Source organism: Trichoderma ghanense (genome assembly GCF_004382785.1).
Source record: "Trichoderma ghanense strain CCMA-1212 chromosome Unknown scaffold_1, whole genome shotgun sequence".
NCBI lineage: Eukaryota > Fungi > Ascomycota > Sordariomycetes > Hypocreales > Hypocreaceae > Trichoderma > Trichoderma ghanense.
In genome coordinates, this window is record NW_027395664.1 from 758,032 (window position 1) to 779,615 (window position 21,584).

At 55.0% G+C, this 21,584-nt stretch overlaps 8 protein-coding genes across 8 annotated transcripts; 5 read left to right on the forward strand and 3 right to left on the reverse strand.

The window, feature by feature from the left end:
• Positions 1-593: 593 nt before the first annotated feature.
• Positions 594-2,131, forward strand: CCMA1212_001614 (ATP-dependent RNA helicase eIF4A; the record flags this gene model as incomplete). Its single annotated transcript, XM_073699034.1, has 4 exons — positions 594-627; positions 820-897; positions 971-1,395; positions 1,478-2,131. 4 exons carry the CDS (start codon positions 594-596, stop codon positions 2,129-2,131), a joined length of 1,191 nt encoding a protein of 396 aa, XP_073562253.1.
• Positions 2,132-3,499: 1,368 nt separating this feature from the next.
• CCMA1212_001615 (uncharacterized protein) lies at positions 3,500-5,237 on the reverse strand (the record flags this gene model as incomplete). The annotated part of the gene is made up of 3 exons (XM_073699035.1): positions 3,500-4,276; positions 4,339-4,644; positions 4,716-5,237. The coding sequence occupies 3 exons, from the start codon at positions 5,235-5,237 to the stop codon at positions 3,500-3,502; spliced, it is 1,605 nt and encodes a 534-aa protein (XP_073562254.1).
• Positions 5,238-9,578: 4,341 nt separating this feature from the next.
• CCMA1212_001616 (Eukaryotic translation initiation factor 2 subunit gamma) lies at positions 9,579-11,289 on the forward strand (the record flags this gene model as incomplete). Its single annotated transcript, XM_073699036.1, has 3 exons — positions 9,579-10,093; positions 10,209-11,195; positions 11,259-11,289. The coding sequence occupies 3 exons, from the start codon at positions 9,579-9,581 to the stop codon at positions 11,287-11,289; spliced, it is 1,533 nt and encodes a 510-aa protein (XP_073562251.1).
• Positions 11,290-11,743: 454 nt separating this feature from the next.
• CCMA1212_001617 (uncharacterized protein) lies at positions 11,744-13,388 on the reverse strand (the record flags this gene model as incomplete). Its single annotated transcript, XM_073699037.1, has 4 exons — positions 11,744-12,439; positions 12,495-12,793; positions 12,836-13,246; positions 13,319-13,388. The coding sequence occupies 4 exons, from the start codon at positions 13,386-13,388 to the stop codon at positions 11,744-11,746; spliced, it is 1,476 nt and encodes a 491-aa protein (XP_073562252.1).
• A 753-nt stretch (positions 13,389-14,141) lies between these two features.
• CCMA1212_001620 (Nucleoporin NSP1) lies at positions 14,142-16,319 on the forward strand (the record flags this gene model as incomplete). Its single annotated transcript, XM_073699038.1, has 2 exons — positions 14,142-16,067; positions 16,131-16,319. 2 exons carry the CDS (start codon positions 14,142-14,144, stop codon positions 16,317-16,319), a joined length of 2,115 nt encoding a protein of 704 aa, XP_073562698.1.
• Positions 16,320-16,766: 447 nt separating this feature from the next.
• On the reverse strand, positions 16,767-17,280 carry CCMA1212_001621 (ATPase inhibitor; the record flags this gene model as incomplete). The annotated part of the gene is made up of 3 exons (XM_073699039.1): positions 16,767-16,806; positions 16,918-17,049; positions 17,159-17,280. 3 exons carry the CDS (start codon positions 17,278-17,280, stop codon positions 16,767-16,769), a joined length of 294 nt encoding a protein of 97 aa, XP_073562697.1.
• A 1,200-nt stretch (positions 17,281-18,480) lies between these two features.
• On the forward strand, positions 18,481-20,094 carry CCMA1212_001622 (uncharacterized protein; the record flags this gene model as incomplete). The annotated part of the gene is made up of 4 exons (XM_073699040.1): positions 18,481-18,772; positions 19,073-19,181; positions 19,240-19,589; positions 19,676-20,094. The coding sequence occupies 4 exons, from the start codon at positions 18,481-18,483 to the stop codon at positions 20,092-20,094; spliced, it is 1,170 nt and encodes a 389-aa protein (XP_073562696.1).
• Positions 20,095-20,309: 215 nt separating this feature from the next.
• Positions 20,310-21,434, forward strand: CCMA1212_001623 (uncharacterized protein; the record flags this gene model as incomplete). Its single annotated transcript, XM_073699041.1, has 5 exons — positions 20,310-20,370; positions 20,449-20,755; positions 20,829-21,070; positions 21,195-21,265; positions 21,321-21,434. The coding sequence occupies 5 exons, from the start codon at positions 20,310-20,312 to the stop codon at positions 21,432-21,434; spliced, it is 795 nt and encodes a 264-aa protein (XP_073562695.1).
• Between the last annotated feature and the right edge of the window lie 150 nt (positions 21,435-21,584).

Consider the following 21,584-nt stretch of genomic DNA (forward strand, 5'->3'; position numbering starts at 1 on the left):
CATACATACGCGGACGTTGACACACACACACAGGAGTCCATTGGCAGCATGATACAAGTCATCAGAAAGACTGGCGCTAACAACAATGCGAGTTCCACTGATAGCATCAACAACAATGGGGAAAACAAGAATGTTGCCTGGAAGAAGGAAGGAAAAAAAAAAAAAAAAAATTCTTTGCCTGCCAGCAAAACTGCGCCTCTAGCGCCTTTGCCTCTCTCGAGATACCCTAAACCGCAGCCCCACCGGGATACCGCCGAGCGCTCCGCCTGATTGGCCACAGGCGTGGTGGGTAGGGAAAAAAAACAGGCGTCGCCCCTCAGTCGTTCTTTTTTTCTTTCTCTCCTCTCCTCTCCCACTTCAACTGAACGACGATACTTCATCATCACGAACTTTTTTTCCTAGATTCTTCAGCTCTCGTGCATATCGAGAGCGTTTGGGTCTAGACGACAACTTTCTTCAGTTTTATTCACCGCCTGCAGCCTTCTCTCGTGAGAAGTCTGTCTTTTTCTCCGCGCTTCCACCCCGCCGAATTTTTCTTCTATTTCTAGGTCGAGCTGTGCTTGATCTAGACTTCTTCTTCAACAACCGCAATCATGGCTGACAAAGGACTTGAGGATGTCCCCGAGGGTGAGTTGGCAACGCTCTTCGCCCGTCGCATGCGTCTTGGGTCGCGGAGTCGAACACTTCAGGGGGGCTTCGCTTGTGCGCGCAAACTCCCCGCGGTGTTTTCACCCCACGATACCCAGCTCGACGCTGCGATTTCCCATGGGCCCGCCCCGCTCTGGTAGATGGATCATGCTGACGATGGTTGCGATACAGGACAGATCGAGTCTAACTACGACGAGACTGTCGACTCCTTTGATGACATGAACCTCAAGTCTGAACTCCTCCGTGGTGGTGAGTGCTGCTCCTCTTCCACACCCGCACGAAGCGACTTTACAAAAGGGGGCAAGGTCTAATGAGCGACTAGTTTACGCCTACGGTTTCGAGCGTCCTTCTGCTATCCAGCAGCGCGCCATCATGCCCGTCATCAAGGGCCACGATGTCATCGCCCAGGCTCAGTCCGGTACTGGCAAGACGGCCACCTTCTCCATCTCCGTCCTGCAGAAGATCGACCCCTCTGTCAAGCAGTGCCAGGCCCTGATCCTCGCCCCCACCCGTGAGCTGGCCCAGCAGATCCAGAAGGTCGTTGTCGCTATTGGCGACTTCATGAACGTTGAGTGCCACGCCTGCATTGGTGGTACCAGCGTCCGTGAGGACATGAAGGCTCTTCAGGACGGCCCCCAGGTCGTTGTCGGCACCCCCGGCCGTGTCCACGACATGATCCAGCGCCGCTTCCTCAAGACCGACGCCATGAAGATGTTCGTCCTCGACGAGGCCGACGAGATGCTTTCTGTAAGGAAACCCCGAAGCCAACTATCAAGATGGCTGGTTTGACTGTACGGTTCTCTTTGCTAACGTATGACGCCTCCTACAGCGTGGTTTCACCGACCAAATCTACGACATCTTCCAGCTCCTTCCCCAGTCCACCCAGGTTGTCCTTCTCTCGGCTACCATGCCCCAGGACGTCCTCGAGGTCACCACCCGATTCATGCGTGACCCCGTCCGTATCCTCGTCAAGAAGGACGAGCTTACCCTGGAGGGTATCAAGCAGTTCTACATTGCCGTCGAGAAGGAGGAGTGGAAGCTCGACACCCTGTCCGATCTCTACGAGACCGTCACCATCACCCAGGCCGTCATCTTCTGCAACACCCGCAGAAAGGTCGACTGGCTGACTGACAAGCTGACCGCCCGTGACTTCACCGTCTCCGCCATGCACGGTGACATGGACCAGGCTCAGCGTGACCTGATCATGAAGGAGTTCCGATCCGGCTCCTCTCGTGTCCTGATTGCCACTGACCTGCTGGCCCGTGGTATCGATGTCCAGCAGGTCTCCCTGGTTATCAACTACGATCTCCCCGCTAACCGGGAGAACTACATCCACCGTATCGGTCGTGGTGGTCGTTTCGGCCGAAAGGGTGTTGCCATCAACTTCGTCACCGCCGACGACGTCCGCATGATGCGTGAGATTGAACAGTTCTACAGCACCCAGATCGAGGAAATGCCCATGAACGTTGCCGACCTCATCTAAAAAAACGATCGCCAACCGGATTTTTGAAGATATTTTTCACTCGCTTCGGGCTATACCATCTGCTTCCGATATTGCGTGTAGCCTTGTTCACGATAGGAGGAAACATACGTGGGAAGGGAGGGGCCATCGTTGCACAAAAGGCGACATCTTCCGACGGTAGCTCTTGATAGATTGAACGTTGATAGAGGAGGGGGCACCCGGGACCGCGATTCGAAATCTCCGATCTCGAGGGGCGACTTGTGCCAAGGGAAAAAAGGGGGGGCAGAATTTGACTGCGTGACGAAGGCTCAGGAAGTCCTTTGCACCTTAATGACATGAAGGTGCGGCGGGCAACCAAAAGTAATGCAATGATTCACTTTTTTCTACGGCTCTGGTCTCGTTGCCTCTGTGTGTGTATCTAGGTTTCTATCATGATGCACGTGTGTTTCAAGTATCAGTCTCGACGCTAATGTTGCTTTGATAAGTGGTAATCTAGTGAATTATGGTAGGTTGATGTCGCTTGAAATTCGCTCATAGCAGTTAAAGGACAAGTATAGGAATTGCCAGGGTTGCTCGACGTCAGACCTACCTCGTATCGAGTTGAGGTCTTGAGACAGCTTGTAACGTCCATGTTCCTTGTGTCAACTCCGCCATCATGCTTTTTCGACTCAAAAGGAAAGGGGAGTTTGAACCATCTCCTTTGTTAGTATCATTACGCCACCGCGACGTTCACCCAGAACAAGAAGAAGCACTTCATGGTAATTAATTATACTGTATTATAATAAAGGAAAATAAATTTGTAAGAATCCTACATCGTAGGTAAAAAAAAAAAAAAGAAGAAGAAGACATGATATATACTAAGCCAGTTTCTCTCGTCGAATCCAGTTCCGACAAAAACTTTCTTTCCAAGCAACGCACAATCAATATCCATGAAATAAATTCACAATGTGCCTGCCTTGCCTGCCCTTTCTCTTCCCGTAAAATACACACAACGCCGCAAAAAAAAAAAAAGTGGTATATGGTTTCAACGTAGGTTATGGTGTGTGGTGTTTCAACGGAGAACACACACACACACACGCACACACACACACACGCACACACACACACCTCGTTCCCTTCCTCGCTCGCTCGCTCGCTCGCTCTCTTCCCTTTTCTTCCATTCTTGACAAGGAAAAATGTATTCATCTTGTCGGTTTCTGTGGTGTGGGATATCGCTTTCGTTTCAGAAGTGGTAGAACAAAAGAAAGTAGAGAACAATAAAAAGTAGGGTGTTGTGTCTGCATCTTCCTTCATCAGGCTTTCGGGGGGAATTATTTCATTCCCTTTTCCTATTTTTTTTATGGGTTTTCTTTTTTCTTTTTTCCTTTTTATTTCTCTTGGTCGACCTGCTTACATGGCCTGCCCAAACGTCGCGGGAGCACCGCTATACGCGCCGGGAATGGGCACAGCATCGTACGTAGGCTCATCCGCAGCAACGGGGGCATGCTCATGCAGCGTCTCCTTTTGCGCCGCCGCCGCCGCCGCCGAAGGGTCTACCGGCGTCAACGGGCTCTGCGCCTTGGGCGTGGCAGAGGGCGCCTTGGGGGGAGGAGCCTGCAGCTTGAAGGGCACCGAAGGCCTGGAGAACTGCGAGGGCGGCTCGACGAGGACCTGGGCGCCGGGGGTGAAGGCGGCCTTCTCGTCGACGGCGCCCAGGCTGCCGAAGCCGGCGGGCGCGTGGCGGGGCGAGAGCGCGTACTGGCTCAGGGCGGGCGACTTGGGCGGGAACATGGCGGGCGTCATGGGGGCGCCGCCGAGGCCGGGCGAGCGCGGGAAGCCGGGGGTGTTGGGCGCGGACTGGGAGCGCAGCTGGGCGAGGTAGAGGTCGGAGCGGGCGCGGTCGCGGACGTCCATGGACTTGTGCAGGCGGCGCTTGGAGTAGTAGCGGTAGAAGATGACGCTGTAGAGCAGGATGCTGATGACCTCGAGGACGACCTCGATGATGATGCAGATGAGGGTCCAGTTCTGCAGGCGGCACACGAGCGAGTACTTGACCTTGTCGGCGAAGACCTCGGCGCGCGTGTTTTGCACGCACGACCATCCCCACATGTCCTTGTTGCCGCCGTTGTTCTTGGAGTTTGAGAAGACGGCGGCGGCGAGGACCCAGAGGATGAGACTGACGATGAACTGTTTTGGCCTGTTAGGTGAATACACACTTGGGATCGAATCGCGGAGAGAAGAGACCGTACCCATCCAATAGCAAAGATCGTGTAGTATGTGCCGACCTTTTCAGCGCGGCGATGTCCTCCACGGCAGTATGCGACAAAGACGAGGATCGAGATGGCGAGGGACAGGCAGGCCATGGCGAGGACGAGCTTCTGGGCCCAGGGGTTGGTTCCGGCGGCCCAGGAGGGCATCTTGCTCTGCTGGGGGAGGGACTTTGTGGCGTTGAAGATGGCGAATGACGAGGAGAGCATGGCGAGGATGATGAGGGAGCAGCTGAAGTGGACGCTTCGGAGGGCGAACTTGGCCATTCGGACGCGGACTTTGATTTTCTGTGGCCTGTGTTAGTGAAATCTTGGCCCCCTCCCCCCCCAAAGGACGGGATGTTCTCAAGCAGACGTACCAGATCCTTGGCCTGCTCCTTTTCCGTCTCCATCTCCCGCTTCTCCAGAATCTCCTCCTCGCGAAACGTAGGGCTCATGAGGTTGAGCGTCCTCGCCGGCGTGCCGGGCACCCTCATGGCGCTCTTGAGAGGCGATTTCGGCATGCGAACCGACTCGCGGTCGCTGCCCGAGTTGCTGATGTATCCGAAGCCGACATCGCCGGGCTGGGCGTCTGAGGAGGACTGCGGGTTGACGGGGTCGGCGAAGGGCGAGGCGCCGCTCTCGATGGGCGAGTGGACCGACGTGGCCTCGGCGAAGCGCGGCGTCCGGGGCACCTTGAGCGAGCTCTCTGATGAGGAACTTGAGGACGTCGCGGTGCGGGCGTGTGTGAGGTTGAGGGCGGCGGGCCGCTTCTTTTCGCTGAAGTTGAAGCCTGCGGGCGTGGGCGTGTCAATGGCGGCTGTCTCAGCGGCAGCACCTTTTGCTCGCTCTGAAGGCGGCATCGTCTCCTGCGTCAGTGTAGACGGACCTGAGTTGTCCATGGTGGACTTTTGTGTCTTTTCTTATTGGGTTGTGGTGATATGGATGTGTGGTGATGGTGCTGATGGTGCTGATGGTGTAAGTCGAAACAGGACAAACACTCGAGGAACCCAGACTATTCGACCCAGTCGACAGAAGGCCTCGTAACAAGAAACAAGAAAAAGAGAGAGGGCGAAACAATGGAAGAGACAGTAAAGAAACAACAGTACAATGATCACAATGGGGAAAAAAGGTGTGGTGAGTCCAGCTATCGAGGGAAAGGAAGAGAAGAGGGAGGGCTCCAAAGGCGCGGACGGGGAGCGGGAGCGCAAGAGTTTTGAGGACCGGCGACGACAAGCAGATGCGACAAGCTCATTCGACCGTGGATCGAGGCAAGGCGGCTACTAAGAAAAGAAATCGTCGGGGAAGACAGAGAGAGAGAGAGAAGATGATGCAGATGCAGATGCAGCTCTTTTCGCTTCTGCTGCACGAGCCGGGACCCGGTGATTCCTTTGCGTGTACCTATTCTTCCTGGCTTGGCTCTGGATTGGGTGTGTGTGTGTGTATGTCGATATTGGCAGGACAGGGGCCCCGAATACGGCTCATGCGAAAAGGTAGCTGGACGAGGGCCGGGATGGCAAAGTATTGGGGATGCCCTCGTTCCTCTGCTGCTTGGGCTGCTCGCGGATGGTTATTGGCGGATGAAGCTGGCAGGGCGGCTGGAGGGTGTGATGCTCCGAGAGGCGTGTGCGGTTAGCCGCCGAACTGGCCCAGAGCTGAGATGCAGATTGGCTCTTTGGGGGCCTCCCTGTGCAGATTGGCGCTTCTGTGGGCGGGTCTTGCGGTACTGATGGGATGTGTGGTTTGCTTGGAGGCGTGTATAGCGATACTAATTTCTGTGTTGTGTATTGGAGAGGACGAGGAGATCTGTGAGATGGTGGGATGGTTGAGAACAAGAGGCGAGATGTTGGAGCGGTATGACGGGTAGCCTCGACTACAGCGAGAAGAACGGCAAGGTAGAGTTGGGAAGAGAGACGGAGATGCAGAGACGACAGACAAAGACAAACGAGCAGCAATCACGCAAGGCTACGGCAGCACCATTATCTTACTCAGGCCTTTAAAGCCATTGGTACGGGGGAGGAGGCCCAACAGCTCGCATCGTCAAAAGTGAACATTGAGCCGAAAGTACCTGCACCGGGTAACATTGCAGGCAAGCTACATCCTTGCGGAGCAAATGTGGAAGCAGAGTCAAATTGTTCCCTTGCTGGCGGGCGCGGCCTCGGAAGTGGTTGGTTCTAGTATGGATCACTTTCAAGTACGAAGTTGTTGCCTCTCTTGCACGAGCTAGCTTTGAGCTTGGAAAGCCACGCCCCTGTGCTAGTAATTCTTTCCCTGTTTTTCTTTTCTTCTCTTTTTCTCTCTCTTCTCTCTCTCTCTTTTTTTTTTTTTTTTCTCTTTGAAAGTCATCCTTTTCGCAATTCAAATCTCTTCTTCTCTTGCCGCCGGGGTCCCGTCTTTCCTCGAACTTGACTCGAACCGTCTCCAGCGTCAGTAAGACAAACTTCCCCCAGTCCCGCACCCTGATTGGTCCCATGCCGCCCAACCCCAGAAGGCCGTCCAGCGGGCCTTTCTAGGGCCTGTTTGCCTCTCGAGCTCCGTTTACAGGGGGGTTGCAAAGGTGCTAATGCTGCTAATGTCTCTGTGCCCGCAGCGGCCGTGGCCAATCAGCGCCCAGGACGCCTGTGATGGGTGCGAGCCACTGCAGCCCGTCGGCGGCAATCAGCTCGCTGGGATTCGTGGGCTGCCATTTTTCGCGCCCAAGAGGCCCCGATTTGCTTGAATTGATCTCCAGCTTCTCCTCAATCAGTTGAAGTCTGGTCTCTCGCTTTGTGTTTCTATTTCGAGTGCCGGCCACCATGTGCTTCAGCAGCCGCCCGCCAACCTGATTCTCCCAAGTCTTCGCTGTCCCTTTGATTTGTCTCATTCACCACATGTAATTGTCCGGCTACTAGCAGCTGTGCCGTGTTCCCCGGTCATGAGCCCATGTCAACGGCTTCTACTGTACAGTTACTTCTCGCTTCTCCTGGAGAAGAGTCAAAGCCATGTCGCCCTTGTCATCGATTCTTCTATTGTGCGCGCACCAACGGCAGCCCGTGGCGCGAGAGTCCGGCCCAAGCCCGTCAGCAGGCCGCTGACCAGGACTGCCTTCTACGCCATTTCCATGCCATTACGGCTCCGGCCCTATTGCCATCCCTGAGGGGTGCGGTCAACGGGCTTGCCCGTGTGCCGTGTTGGCATTCTTGTGTATTCTCTCCGTTTTCGTCGCTGACACTAGGTAGTTAAGCCGTGTGAGGTATGTAGTATCGGAACTGCGTACGGATAAGGTAGTTCTTCAATCGGGATGGAGAGGTGCCACTGAAGCTGGATGTCACCGATTAAACGAGTACGACCTTGATCGGCTGCTTGCTTGGTGATGGAGGCGCTTGCGTGCATTGTGCTTGGGTCGTGATCGTTGCCTTCCTTTGCTTTCTGTGTGCGCATCTCGACAATGTCTTCACGCTGATGCGTGGTGTTACTACGTATACACAATACACAATATCACCGTTGTCTCTCAACCCCAAGTAACAGACGCAGTCTTTCTCGTCATGGGTATCAGTTTATCTCCATCGAACTAGCATGAAGCACTGTTGGATACTATCGTCAATTACCAGGTCGAGAGGCAATAGCGGTTCACGCCAAGAGCCGGGCCTCTGCATGGTGCATGATGTAGTGCATCGACCCTCACCAACAACCACACAACTCACAAGCCACAACTTACACCCAACTCGTACCTGAAGCCAGTCAATCTCAGAGCAGATCAGACCAGCAAGAACCGCCCCCTCACTGTTGACATTCTGCATCGCCCCCAACTCTCATCTTTTTCCTTTTTCTTCATCTTCTTCCCCATAAGACCTTGTCATCACCTTACTTGCATGGCAGTCCCATTTACCGGGAAATCACAAAACGCCCGCAGCTCCTCGACCTAGGTTGGCACGTCATGGACATCGTCGCGTCAGCATTTAGTACCAGTTTTCTCTGTGTACACATCGTCAATCCAGGGTGTAGTCGTATGCCATACAGTTGAAGCATGACATTGCGAGTTTTGCGTGACGTTGAGATTTGCATAACTTGGAGAGCGAATGCTCAAGAACCTTGAAGTTGTGACGGCTGATGAAGTCTTGGAGGCCTGGTGCTTTGCCGATGCTGAATTCCCGCCGCCGAAGACAGGAGGCGTAGGGGCCGCTGTTCTGTGCCTTCATTTTCTATCCGCTTGCATCTCTTTAACCGACATTTTGCCGCATGAGCTTCGAATATATGCGGCGCTGGTACGGGCTCGATGCTACAGGCTCAAATCAAGCTCAGCAGCTCTTTCCCATCTGGGGATACGAAACGCTCAAGGGACGAGCCATTTGGTGTTTGGAAGGCGCAATTCACATACTGTTCACATTGATATCAGGGGCTAGAATGTGGTCGTCAGTCATGTGCTTTGCAAAATAATCAGGAACATTTTGTCCATCTATGCTCATTAGCAACAGATGCATGGACAGAGTTGTAGCAGTCCGCTTTCATACCTATGTAGCGGCAAGATAACTACCTAGGATGCTAACCTAGGGTATTGCAACAAGCTGATGCTTAATCATGGCTTTAACAAGTCTCAGTGTTATCTAATCCTATACTACTATAAACTATAAATTCTACAGAGTTATAAAATGCTGTTAACTAGTCGCTATTTACAACTCGTTATCCAGTTCCCATTGAATTGCTGCCATTCTTCAACTGCATTCTACGGTATTCTGCTTCACCATACCGGGAATATCTCGGCCTTTCTCTTCAACGATCGAATCTCCTACAGTACGGCACCTCGTCCTACGAAATGTATACTTCAAGACTTGAAATGCAAATCACATGAACAAACATGGCTTATCTGCCTAATAAGGGAACATTGCTTGGTCTTTGCATCGTATCGCCATCACGACTGCCCGCGCAAAAAGAGGGGCTGCTTCTGCTTGGCTCTGGCCGTGGAGGGGCAAGAATCCTTATCAGCTTATCGCGCCCAACCCGGCTTAGCGTAAGAGTCATCATGCTGCACACGATGAATTTTGACCACCCGACGGCGAAATGGCTGCTCGTGCAAACCTCCGCAACTTTGTAGCGACGAAATCCTTGTAGGCGTTGGCCTCTTATCCATCTCTTTCGGTCATCCATTGCCTCGTCTCCTCTCACGCAGGCGAAGCCTAGATTGTCGACCCTCCGATCCAGCATAATCTCGTTGCCTCGGCAGAACTCGCCCTCGACTTCCTCATCTCGCTCCCCCACCCGTCACAATGTCTGAGGATCCCAAATACGACGACATCCAGTCCGACTCCGACTCTGGAGAGTCCATCGACGCCCAGGACAACGTCGAGAACGCCGAAGAGAAGACGCTCAAGCCGGCCCTCAAGAAGTCCAACCCCGCCATCCCCAACCAGGCCGCCGTAAAACCTCCGCTGCCCCCGCAGACCGACCCCAAAGACCTCGATGTGTCCGTCTTGACACCCCTCACGCCTGAGATTATTGCTCGCCAGGCCACCATCAACATCGGCACCATCGGCCACGTCGCTCACGGAAAGTCCACCGTCGTCAAGGCCATCTCCGGCGTCCAGACCGTTCGATTCAAGAACGAGCTGATCCGAAACATCACCATCAAGCTGGGATACGCCAATGCCAAGATCTACCAGTGCGACAACGCCGCCTGCCCTCGTCCGGGCTGCTACCGAAGCTATGGAAGTGAGAAGGAGGTTGACCCTCCTTGCGAGAGAGATGGCTGCGGTGGTACCTACAGATTGCTCCGACACGTCTCGTATGTCCCGACTTCCCCAATTCCCCCCTAATCCCACCTTTCTCTCATATAGAAGGTGGTGGAAGTATGATATGAGTTTCCAAGAACGTGTTTATTGATACTTTCCTCTATACAGATTTGTCGACTGCCCTGGCCACGACATTCTCATGAGCACCATGTTGTCAGGAGCCGCGGTCATGGACGCCGCCCTTCTTCTCATTGCAGGCAACGAGTCCTGCCCTCAGCCCCAGACATCCGAGCATTTGGCCGCCATTGAGATCATGAAGCTGGAGAACATCATTATCCTGCAGAACAAGGTCGACCTGATGAGAGAAGAGGTCACTCAGCAGCACTATGAGTCGATCCTCAAGTTCATCCGTGGCACTGTTGCCGAAAAGTCCCCGGTCATCCCCATCTCTGCCCAGCTCAAGGTCAACGTGGATGCTGTTCTCGACGCCATTGTCAACACCATCCCCGTGCCCGTTCGAGACCTCTCCATGGAGCCCCGCATGATCATCATCCGTTCTTTCGACGTCAACAAGCCCGGTGCTGAAATCGATGACCTCAAGGGCGGTGTTGCTGGTGGCAGTATCCTGCACGGTGTCCTCAAGCTGGGAGACGAGATTGAGATTCGCCCCGGTATCGTCTCACGCGATAACAACGGTGCCCTCAAGTGCTCCCCTCTCTTCAGCAGGGTCATTTCCCTCAACTCAGAGGGCAACGACCTCAAGTACGCCGTGCCCGGTGGTCTGATCGGTGTCGGTACCCAGATTGACCCTACCCTCTGCCGTGCCGATCGTCTGGTCGGCTTCGTCCTGGGTCTCAAGGGCAAGCTGCCCGACATCTACAGCGAGATCGAGATCAACTTCTACCTGCTCCGACGTCTGCTTGGTGTCAAGACGGCCGATGGCAAGCAGGCCAAGGTCGCCAAGCTCGCCAAGAACGAGGTCATCATGGTCAACATTGGTTCCACGTCCACTGGTGCTAAGGTCGCTGCTATCAAGAACGACGCTGCCAAGTTGGTCTTGACCAGCCCCGTCTGCACGGATATCGGTGAGAAGGTGGCCCTCAGCCGACGTATTGACAAGCACTGGCGTCTTATCGGATGGGCTACGATTGCTGCGTAAGTTCTACTGCCCCGATACTCAGGGTGCCAAAGCCTTTGGTGCTAATATGTGCAATTTAGCGGTGTGACTCTGGAGCCCAGCTCAGCATAAACGCGCAGCTCTATGGGGAAGCTTGTCTACGAAGTGATGTTTCTTTATGTAAGTCAAGTTGGATGCTTGCCCCAACAGGGAGCGTAGTATCAACAAGTATCATGTCCTTCTTGGCATACCTTGCAGCGTGCGGAGAGGAAGGAGATGAGGTTGGAGTCGGCAGTCAAAGGCTCGAAGACAGAACACGAGCTGTAGCGCGGGATCTCACAACGGGGTCTCCTCAAGGTTTAGGTAGCGGCGTCAGTGGACATGGGGCTATAAAGCTAGAGAAGTTTTACCATCCAGGGGTGATATTCGGTGACTGTGGCGTGAAAGGGGGCATGAGAGTCTGGAGAAAGAAGGTGATGAACAAAAAGTACAAACCACTACGGAGGTGGACCAGTTGGCTTTGGAAAAAATAGTAGAGGACAAAAAATCCATAATATATATCATCCAGCGAAAACACAAAAATGATCTACTTGCGTACTTTACGGGCATGCGCTACCAAGTTTTCTATAACACCCTCAAATGCCTCGCGATCCCCAATCTTTTCGTCTGTCCGTTTCGTCCAGTACTCGAGCACCTCCTTGGCGACCCCCTGCATGGCCTCCAGCTTGGCCACGTGCTGCTTCAGTTCCTGGTCCGTCATGCCGTCGAGCGCTTCGTCCGTCGTCTGGCAGAGCTGTTTCGCCACCACCAGGTCTAGCTCCGGCTGGGGCGGCGGTCCTTTCCTCCTCTTGGATGTTGATGGCTTGCCCTGTGAGTCTACCGATGTAGATGAGGCGTTTCCATCGCTTTGTTTCAATCTTGCCGTCGACCGCAAGTCGCTCGATCCTCTGGGCGACGTCGCGGGGATGTTGAGCGACGGCAGCACGAGCTTCTTCTGCTTGGAAGCTGGCAGGATTTCGTCCAAGTCTACGGGCACTCCGAGAGAGACGAGGAATAAGCGGCGGGTGCGCGACCGGATCCAGTCGGGCGGCGCGAGGGGCGGAGGAGCGACGAGCTGAGACCACAGCGAAGCGGAGCGTGGGGTGAGGAAAATGGAGGAGTCTCTTGGTAATTGCGGAAAGGCTGGGAAGTCGAGCTCTTCAGGGGGGAAGAGGCTCGGTAGACATGGTTCTATTGCGGAAATGACTTCATCCAGGCTCAGCCCATCAAAGTCGGGTATCGACTATAGCAAGGTCAGCACTCATTATCAGGAAAGCTCCATCCTGTCAGGTACATACAAATGGTAGTGATTGTTGTGGTGGGATTGGTGGAGGCACTGATGTCGTGGGTTCGGTGGGCTGGGCATGCTGGAAACCATCCTCAAAGTCGTCAAAGTCGTCGTCGTGGCCGCCCTCTTCAAAATCGTCAAAGTCGTCTCCGAAGTCATCCCCAAAGTCATCGTCTCCGCCCTGCCCTTCCTCTGCTGCATCGTCGCCTGCTTCTTGGTGTGGTGGTGCAGCCAGTATTGTTGGCTGAGAGGATGCCAGGGATTCTCTCCTAGAGCGGGTTGAAGACGAGGCGGGTGAAAGGGGAACATCTTTAGATCAGTCAGTTGATGTCTATCCTACAGCTTTCGGACCCGTTGTAGTGTAAATACCCGAGATAGCGTCTTCATTGCCATTCCGTATCTCGCCATTAGGACTCAGTATTATATCGGGCGCGGCATCCGCTTTGTGCTTCTCCTGTTCCTCTGCGCTGTGCTGGCCAGGATACTCTCCAGTAGATTCTTCGACGACTGTGACGGGGACCGTGCCCGGTTCGGGAGGAGCAGATGGCGAAGGCTCAGGAGCATCTTCGGGTCCCATGGCAATCTCGTCGGGCTCGGCATCCTGCTCCCTCATACTGTATGCTGCTGTGCCAGGCACCTCCCCATACGAGGGTGCAGTGCCGACCCTTTCCACCCTCGTCTTGGGGACTGGTGAGCTGACGCCGGGGCTCGTCGGTGCGGACTGTGCATCTGTGAATTGGTCTTCTGAATCTGAAGCCTCAGCTACAGCAGAGTGTCAGCAATAGGTACTTGATCACAACGAGGTGACCTATATGATCCAGAGCGAAGGCATACCCAATTGATGGGCCCCCGGGTCCTCGACGTGGGTCTGCAGCGGGGGTTCAAGTTCCCGGGAGTCCGCCATTGCGTCGTGAAAGCACTCTATCGATCTGAGCGGCTATTGGCAAGTCGATCCAGGGTGGTATTGCGTCCGCGGTGGGATTCAATTCGCAGAGGCTATCGAGGGTGTTGTAGTCGGGTGAGGTAACGAATGTCGAGTGGTCAGACGGCGTCGAGGCCAGATACAGTGACGTCTTCAGGACATTCCGGTGTTGCGCAGTGGCTCAGTCGTGTATGTACAGTTGTGTACTGGCAATGGACAGGATGTGGAATAGGGACACAGCGTCTACGCCCTGGAAATGAAGGTGTTTCGCATCATCGAGTGTCATGGCATGGAGCTCACTCTCGAGAGTAGGCGTGCTATCGTCACGTGGGGAAGGACCCGGCACTATAATGCATACGTGTGGCTGGTGACTCGCCAATTGTGGGCTGCAGGTATGTGTGGACACCAGCCACAGCACGGCTGCGCGCGCTGGGTCTGAGCTTCCAGGAAAACAGAACCGCGAAAAAAGCACCTGGCCAACCGTTCGTCAGCCTTGAGCCGCCCCAGGATTTGTTCTCGTCCAGCTCACCTTGGAGGCATCACGGCTCTGAGCTTTCGGCAATCTCGTACGACTTCCAATTCCTTGCCTGCATCTCGGCTGAGCTTTGGGATGCCATGACCAGCTGCTGAGCCTCCCTTGCTTACACGTATCTAGCTGCCTGTCGCCTCACACCTCTTCAACTCTCGCGATCGTCGACGATTCGAACAAGCAGCGCATCAACGACTGCAATCGCCATGTCGTTCAACTTCGGCACCCCGAGCTCCTCGGGCGCCGCGCCCAGCAACACGACGAGCACGGCGCCGGCCACAGGAGGTCTGTTCGGCACCGCAGCTTCTTCTGGCATGCCCAAGTTTTCCTTTGGCAATACCACGACTCCTGCTACCAACCCGCCCGGGTCCTTGTTCGGAGGTCAGAGCAACGCTGCCCAGAAGCCAGCCTCTGGCGGACTCTTTGGCTCGGCCGCTGCTTCATCCTCTTCCACTCCTACTACTTCGGCCGGTGGCCTGTTTGGAGGAGCCTCGACCACTCCAGCAACGGGTGGCCTCTTTGGCGGAACAAGCACCGCAACCTCGACCTCGGGAGGCGGCTTGTTCGGAGGAGCGACAACCAGCACGGCGGCACCATCCACCGGCGGCCTCTTTGGCAATAAGGATGCTTCGGCTCCTACGGCTACTGGGGGCTTGTTCGGAGGAGATGCCAACAAAACCCCAACTGCAACTCCGACACCTGCTGCCGGGGGCTTGTTTGCAAACACCGGCTCTTCCCTCTTCGGAAACAAGGCGTCAACTCCCACGACTCCGGCGACGACTGAAGCTGCTACCCCTGCCAAGCCCTTGTTCGCCATGGCATCGACGACGCCCGCGGGCGCGCCGCCACCCAACACAGCCAAGGCTGCAGGCTCCAATCTGTTTGGGACCAACACCAGCACCACCCCGGCCAGCGGCTTGTTTGGCAACACTGCTAAGCCTGCCACTACTTCGGCGTCGACTTCACAACCTGCGACTACTACCACGTCAGGATCAGGGCTCTTCGGCAGCGGAACTCAATCATCCACGAGTGGCTTGTTCGGGGCTGCCAAACCTGCGGCTGCCAGCTCTACCACGCCAGCGTCTGGAGGGCTCTTTGGCAACAAGGCCGCCACCACCTCCGCGCAGTCTGCGTCCTCCACGCCCGCTACTACGCCGGCTGCCGGAACAACTTCTACGCTCTTCGGAACCAAGCCGGCTGCGACCACCACTTCTACGACTCCAGCGGCGACTTCTGGTGGAGGTCTCTTTGGCACCACTCCTGCTGCAACAACCGCTTCGGCTGCTGCATCCACTCCGGCGACCGCAGGCGCCGGGGGTCTCTTTGGACTGAAGCCTGCTAGCACCACTGCTACTACGACTTCGTCTTCAGCAACCCCCGCAACCACTGCCACAGCCGGCAACCTCTTCGGGACAGCCCCCAAAGCTTCTACTGCCACCACTGACAAACCTGCTACCTCGCTGTTTGGTACCGGCGCCACCACCAAGCCTGCCACGACTGCTTCCACCACCGCGACTACGACAACAACAGCACCAGCGTCGACTACGACTACGACTGGTGGCTTGTTTGGAGCCAAGCCCGCCGGTGACAAGGATGCGGCGAAGCCAGCTGCCCAGACCAGTACCATTAACCCACTGGGAGCTTCCACCACCGGTCCTCCCTCTCAGATGGCCCGGTTGAAGAACAAGACGATGGAGGACATTGTCACTCGGTGGGCTTCTGATCTGTCAAAGTATCAAAAGCAGTTCAAGGAACAGGCCACAATTGTATCCAACTGGGACAGAAACCTCGTGGACAATGGCGAAAAGATCCAGAAGCTGTACCTGGAAACCTTTGAAGCGGAGCGGGCCAGCCATGAGATTGAGCGCCAGCTGGCTGCCGTGGAGAGCCAGCAGGAAGAGCTGGAGGCCTGGCTGAACCGTTACGAATCAGAAGTCCAGGACATGTTTTCTAAACAGATGGGCCCTGGCGAGCAGCTTGGAGGACCTGACCAGGAGCGTGAGCGTACCTATAAGTTAGCTGAGAAGCTCACCCAGCAGCTTGACGAGAAGTCGCGAGACTTGTCGAAGATGGTCAAGGAGATTAACGACATCTCTGGAACTCTGAGCAAGGGAACCAAGGCTGAGGATCCGGTAAGTTCTAGCAGCAAAAGCGATTTCGATGGGGCGAGTATTCATGCTAACATTGCGATACAGCTGAGCCAGATTGTTCGCGTGCTCAACAGCCACCTCACCCAGCTGCAATGGATCGACGCCAACTCGTCCGCCCTGCAGGCCAAGGTCGCGGCGGCCCAGAAATCCAGCAGCAACCTGGGGAGCCACTATGGCAGCGGAGAGAGCGACGTGGCGGAGAGCTTCTATAGATCTTACATGGGACGGAGGTGAAGCAAGTATCGGATGGACATTGATGGTTGAAATTGGAGTTCCGGGATGGCATCAGGGATGACATTGAATCTAATAAAGGCATTTTCTCTTTTTTTCGTCACGCGCATGGCCCATGAGCGACGTAGGTCCTGCGGAACATGACACAGTAGTGGCTCTTTTTCCATTCTGCTACAAATTGGATTCATTTTGTTCTTATTTTTTCTTTTTCTTTTTCACGAAGCGGAGAGGAGCTCGTATAGCTCTACAGAACGGCATAGTACCCAGCGACAGGGAACATACGCAAGCATGATGTATACAGGGCGGTTCGACCGCCGAGGGCTGTTGTTCCCTCCTAGTAATACAACTTGAACTGCCCAGTCAAGCCCGCCTCATACCAATGTCTGGATGAATCGACTCGTCTGCCCCTCTCTCTCCCTCTCTCGTGTGAATCCGGTGACAGCCATCGCTTTAGTTTTGCTCGCCGCCCTGCTCCTTGGTAATCTCGTCACTGTGGAGAAGAAGAGTCAACATACGTCAGTCTTTCAAAGCCAGGCCAAGATGTGAGGTACGAGAAGCTGGATCATATCAGGAAAAAGGAAATGAAGGGTTTTGCGCGTACATGTGCTTGGCGAGCCGATCGAGGTGCTCCTGCTGCTCGGTCAGCTTCTTCCTGAGCTCGAGCAGCTTTTCCTTTTCGCGCTGGCGGATGGCGTAGTCCTCGGCCGCCTTTTCGCGGCGCTGGAAGGCGTCACTGTTTACGCAGATGATCAAATTAGCCCGAATTCCTTCTAAATTGTTCGCTGCAATTGCAATCTGCCGCAGAGAGCCAGGATCAGAGAGATTTCACTTGTCTGACTTACCCTTGGCCGCCGGTCTTGGGGGGAGCGCCGGTGTCGCCTTCGCCCATGGCGCGGGTGGTGGTTGTGAATGCGGCGCGGAGGGGACGGAGGGCGGCCGTCTTGGTGAGAGTTGTGCGGAGCATTTTTTGGTGTTTTTGTTTGTTTGGTTGGAGGGATTGCGAGGTTGTTTGTTTGAAGGAAGAGATACGTTGGAGGGGAGGAAAGGATTGAGGTAGTATAAGGTACCTAAGGTAGAGAGGTAAGTCAAGGTAATAACCGGCTTGCCGTAAAAGGTACGTAACGTAGTGTAAGTACAAAGGACCGTGCTGTAGCAATTGGAGCTTTCTGGCCTGAGGAACTGGAGCTGAAAGGTGGTCCTGCTAATGCTCCTACAGAGAGGGCTGGATGGTCTGAGGGGTTTGAATGAGCGTCATCACTGCAATCGAGTGGTTCGATGCGATGATGGGCGTGAGCGGATTGGGATTAGTGGCGGTGCTGCTCTTTCGGGGTGGGGGATGTTGGTGATGCGTCTTGTAAGACACCTTGTAATGTGGATGGGGATTACGGAGTACAATAGGATTTGATCATGAAATTGCTGATGCTGATGCTCGTAGAAGAGATGAAGATGCACATGTTACTGAAGAGTTGAGGGCACCAAAAAACCATGCGGTTTATTGAGGAAGACTAGTAGATGCCTTATATGGTTCCTGAGCACCAAAGTAAGAATACAAGTGTGTCAACTTCTGTAAATGCCATAGCGCAGCCAACTGAAAGCATCGGAGATGCGACAGCTCGAGTGAATCGCCAAGGGATCGAACTCGCCTGTGAACAGACCCGTCAACTCCCGCGATGCGATCGAGGTTTAATTGCAAAGAAAGCTTACATACCCAGGTTACGATACGATCAGATAATGCGGTGGACTGACTGGGTGCGTGTGAGGCATCAGATGTTCTGGTGTGGATGCCGGGATATCTCGGTACGCTCAAGGTTGCATTTTAGTGCAAGTGCCTGTCCGGCGGTAGAAGCGAATAGAAGCCAATTCGAAAATCGCAGTTGCAACACGCAGCGACTACCTACCTTACCAAGCTATCCAGAGTTTTGTAGCTTGCACCGGGGCATCGATATTCTCTGTCGTCATTATAAGAGACGGTGCCTGATTATCTATAGGTAGTAGTACCTGACAGATAGAAGAGGCCAGAGGAGGTAGCCAGAGGTAATTGGGGCAGCTGAAGTAGGATCGCCGTGGTTCATATTACTCCGTAATACACGCAACTACGAATTACCTAGAATTGATCCCAGTAGTATAACTGCTCCGTCTGCATCGTGATACAGTCGGAGTAGACATGGTAAATTACAACTACCCTGAGCCATCGCTTGTTGGTAGAAGAGAAGAGTGCTGCAAGTCCAAGGCATCGCATGTGTTGGTGGCTCGCACAGAGATTGGCTTCTTCCCAAAGCATCCTAGAGCGGAGCAGCGCATGGAGTTGGATTGCCGTCCGGGATCCAGGGAAATGAACCGGCCGTTGCTCGACAAGGCCGCAATCTCGTGCCCCCAAGCAATGAGCCTTGTTGACAACTTGGCCCCAAGCCGCGTGACCGTATCTCCGGAGCCTCGTCTTCAGAGGTTCTCTGGTCGTGTGAACTCGTGAATGAGGAAGGCGATGCGGATTGGCTGCCGTGGTCGATATAGGACCTTTAGGCAGCACCGTGATGTGCCATTTTCGATGGGACGGGGAATGACAAGCAGAGAATCAAGGCACAGCACAGCACAGCGACAGGAGTGACGATGACGAACCCGCGGCCACGGGTCAACTAAGCTAGCGCCTCTCTCCAGCGCTGATGAGGAGGTTGAGAGGTTTGCTGCAGGCCGTCGAAGTACCGGGTACGAGGTACTGTACCTTGGGCGGCGATGATCTTTGAACAACTGAACTTCAGAGCTGCAAGTGCGTCAACGCCGCCCACGAACGCGAGTTGATGCCGTGGACTCTGCTGCAGCTGGAGAGGGCATGCAGCATGTAATGTACAACTACATTGGATGTGCCTTGTATGGTGCATTTGTGCCCCCAACCTCCGCGAGGTGCCTTGGTGACGTGATGATACAGGGAGTCTGAGGAGGTGGGCGCTGGAACCTGGCGGTACGAGATTGCGAGCGTGGCCATGCAGTTCAGCCGCGTCGCTGAGCGCCCGCGCAAGTATTGCCAAGTACTGGTACCTCGTCCACCTTGGCACCCGCCGGCACCCACAAGCCCCGAAAAGGACAGGCCTGCGCGGCACGTGAGGCCTGCCATGGCGCTGAGCAAACCGCTGCTGGGCCGCTGGGCCTCTGAATCAATGCGCTGGCTAATAACTGGGACCCCTTCCATCATCAACAGCTCGAAATCTTTCCCTTTTCCTTTCTCTCTCAACGAAGCAGGAAACCCCCCTTTTTGTCCGAACCCGCGCCTCATCGTACGTACGTATTCCTCCCCCCGTACTCTGCAGCTCTGCCGGCTTGATTTTGTCGCTCCCGTCCATTCCTCTGCCCTCGATCCAAACCAGTGCATCCTCCTCTCCCGTCCAGCTCCCGCTCTGCTCTGGGTGAGCGCCTTATGCACGGCGCGCGCCCCTCCTCGCTGTCGTCATGGGTTGGCCCCCCTGGGCACGCAGCAGGCAGCGCAGCCAGAGCCGTCAATCGCGCTGAGACGCCCGACCGGCTGCTCAGCGACCGTGTCGGCGCATCGGGGACCTGGGAATGGCCTCGTCTCTGCCGATTGAAGCGCTGCGTGTCTGTCGCGGGAGCTGGCGCATTCGCTACACTACACCTCTTTGTCCGTGTCGAAACCCCACCAAAGGGGTTTAGGAGCGGGGGAGCAGAGCAAGCCTCACTCGGACCTCGTCTGCAGAGTCAGCCCTGCGGCACATTGTTCCTGCCACGGCGCCTGCTCGCTTGCGCAGGAATTTACCTTTTGGCTGGATGAGGCTTTGGCTGCTGCCTTGCTCTGTGTCCCTTGTCTGATTTTCCCCTTCTTCTTGCCCTTCCTTTCGCGGAATTCCTCCAAAAAAACGCTCGCCATTCCCCTTGAACCGTCTCCCACTTGCGTTACGCCATTCTCCGACGCGTACAACCTGCTGACTGATAAGGAACCAGCTGTCATTAAAAACATCAGAAAAAGCAAAAACTCCTACCGTCAAAATGGGTCACGAAGATGCTGTTTACCTGGCCAAGCTCGCCGAGCAGGCCGAGCGATATGAGGGTGAGTAGCTCGGCGTGCTGTTATCTCTCTCCCCCGCCGTCCGATGGATCGATCGCGCTGACCGAGGCCGCCCAACAGAGATGGTTGAGAACATGAAGATTGTCGCCTCCGAGGACCGCGACCTGACCGTCGAGGAGCGCAACCTCCTCTCCGTTGCCTACAAGAACGTCATTGGCGCCCGCCGTGCCTCTTGGAGAATAGTCACCTCTATCGAGCAGAAGGAGGAGTCTAAGGGCAACTCTTCTCAGGTCGCCCTGATCAAGGAGTACCGCCAGAAGATCGAGGCCGAGCTTGCCAAGATCTGTGACGACATCCTTGAGGTCCTTGATCAGCACCTGATCCCCTCTGCCAAGTCCGGAGAGTCCAAGGTCTTTTACCACAAGATGTGCGCTTCCCTTGCTGCTCCCATGCCGCCCGCAGTGTGCTGAGTTTGAGCTAATTTCGTGTTCCCACTACAGGAAGGGTGACTACCACCGTTATCTTGCCGAGTTCGCCATTGGCGACCGCCGCAAGGACTCTGCCGACAAGTCCCTCGAGGCCTACAAGGCGGCCACCGAGGTTGCCCAGACCGAGCTGCCTCCCACCCACCCCATCCGCCTGGGTCTCGCCCTCAACTTCTCCGTCTTCTACTACGAGATTCTCAACGCCCCCGACCAGGCTTGCCACCTTGCCAAGCAGGCCTTTGACGATGCCATTGCCGGTAAGTTCAATCACTCCTGATAGTCGAGAGGGAAACGAGCGAAAGGGACCAATCTTGGTCCTGACCGGCTGGCTTCTTACTTACTTGGCGACCATGATCGACATTTACTGACAAAATGCCACAGAGCTCGACACCCTCAGCGAGGAGAGCTACAAGGACTCCACTCTCATCATGCAGCTTCTCCGTGACAACCTCGTACGTCGACCATCCCTTCCCATTGACTGCGTATCTTGCTAACCGACTATTCAAGACCCTCTGGACCTCTTCTGAGGCTGAGACCTCTGCCGGCCAGGCTGAGGCTCCCCCTAAGGAAGACACCCCCGCCGAGGCCGCTGCCCCCGCCGAAGAACCCAAGGCTGAGTAAAGTCAGTAAGGGGAACGGGGATGAATCTTTAGGCTTTGGTCGCTTTGGTATCGGATGGGCTGGTGTCTACGGAGTGGATGGAAGACTTCGTTTTTTGATCAAGAGCTTCGGCATCGTTTAGGTAAACACGCAAATCACTTTCGGGGCGAG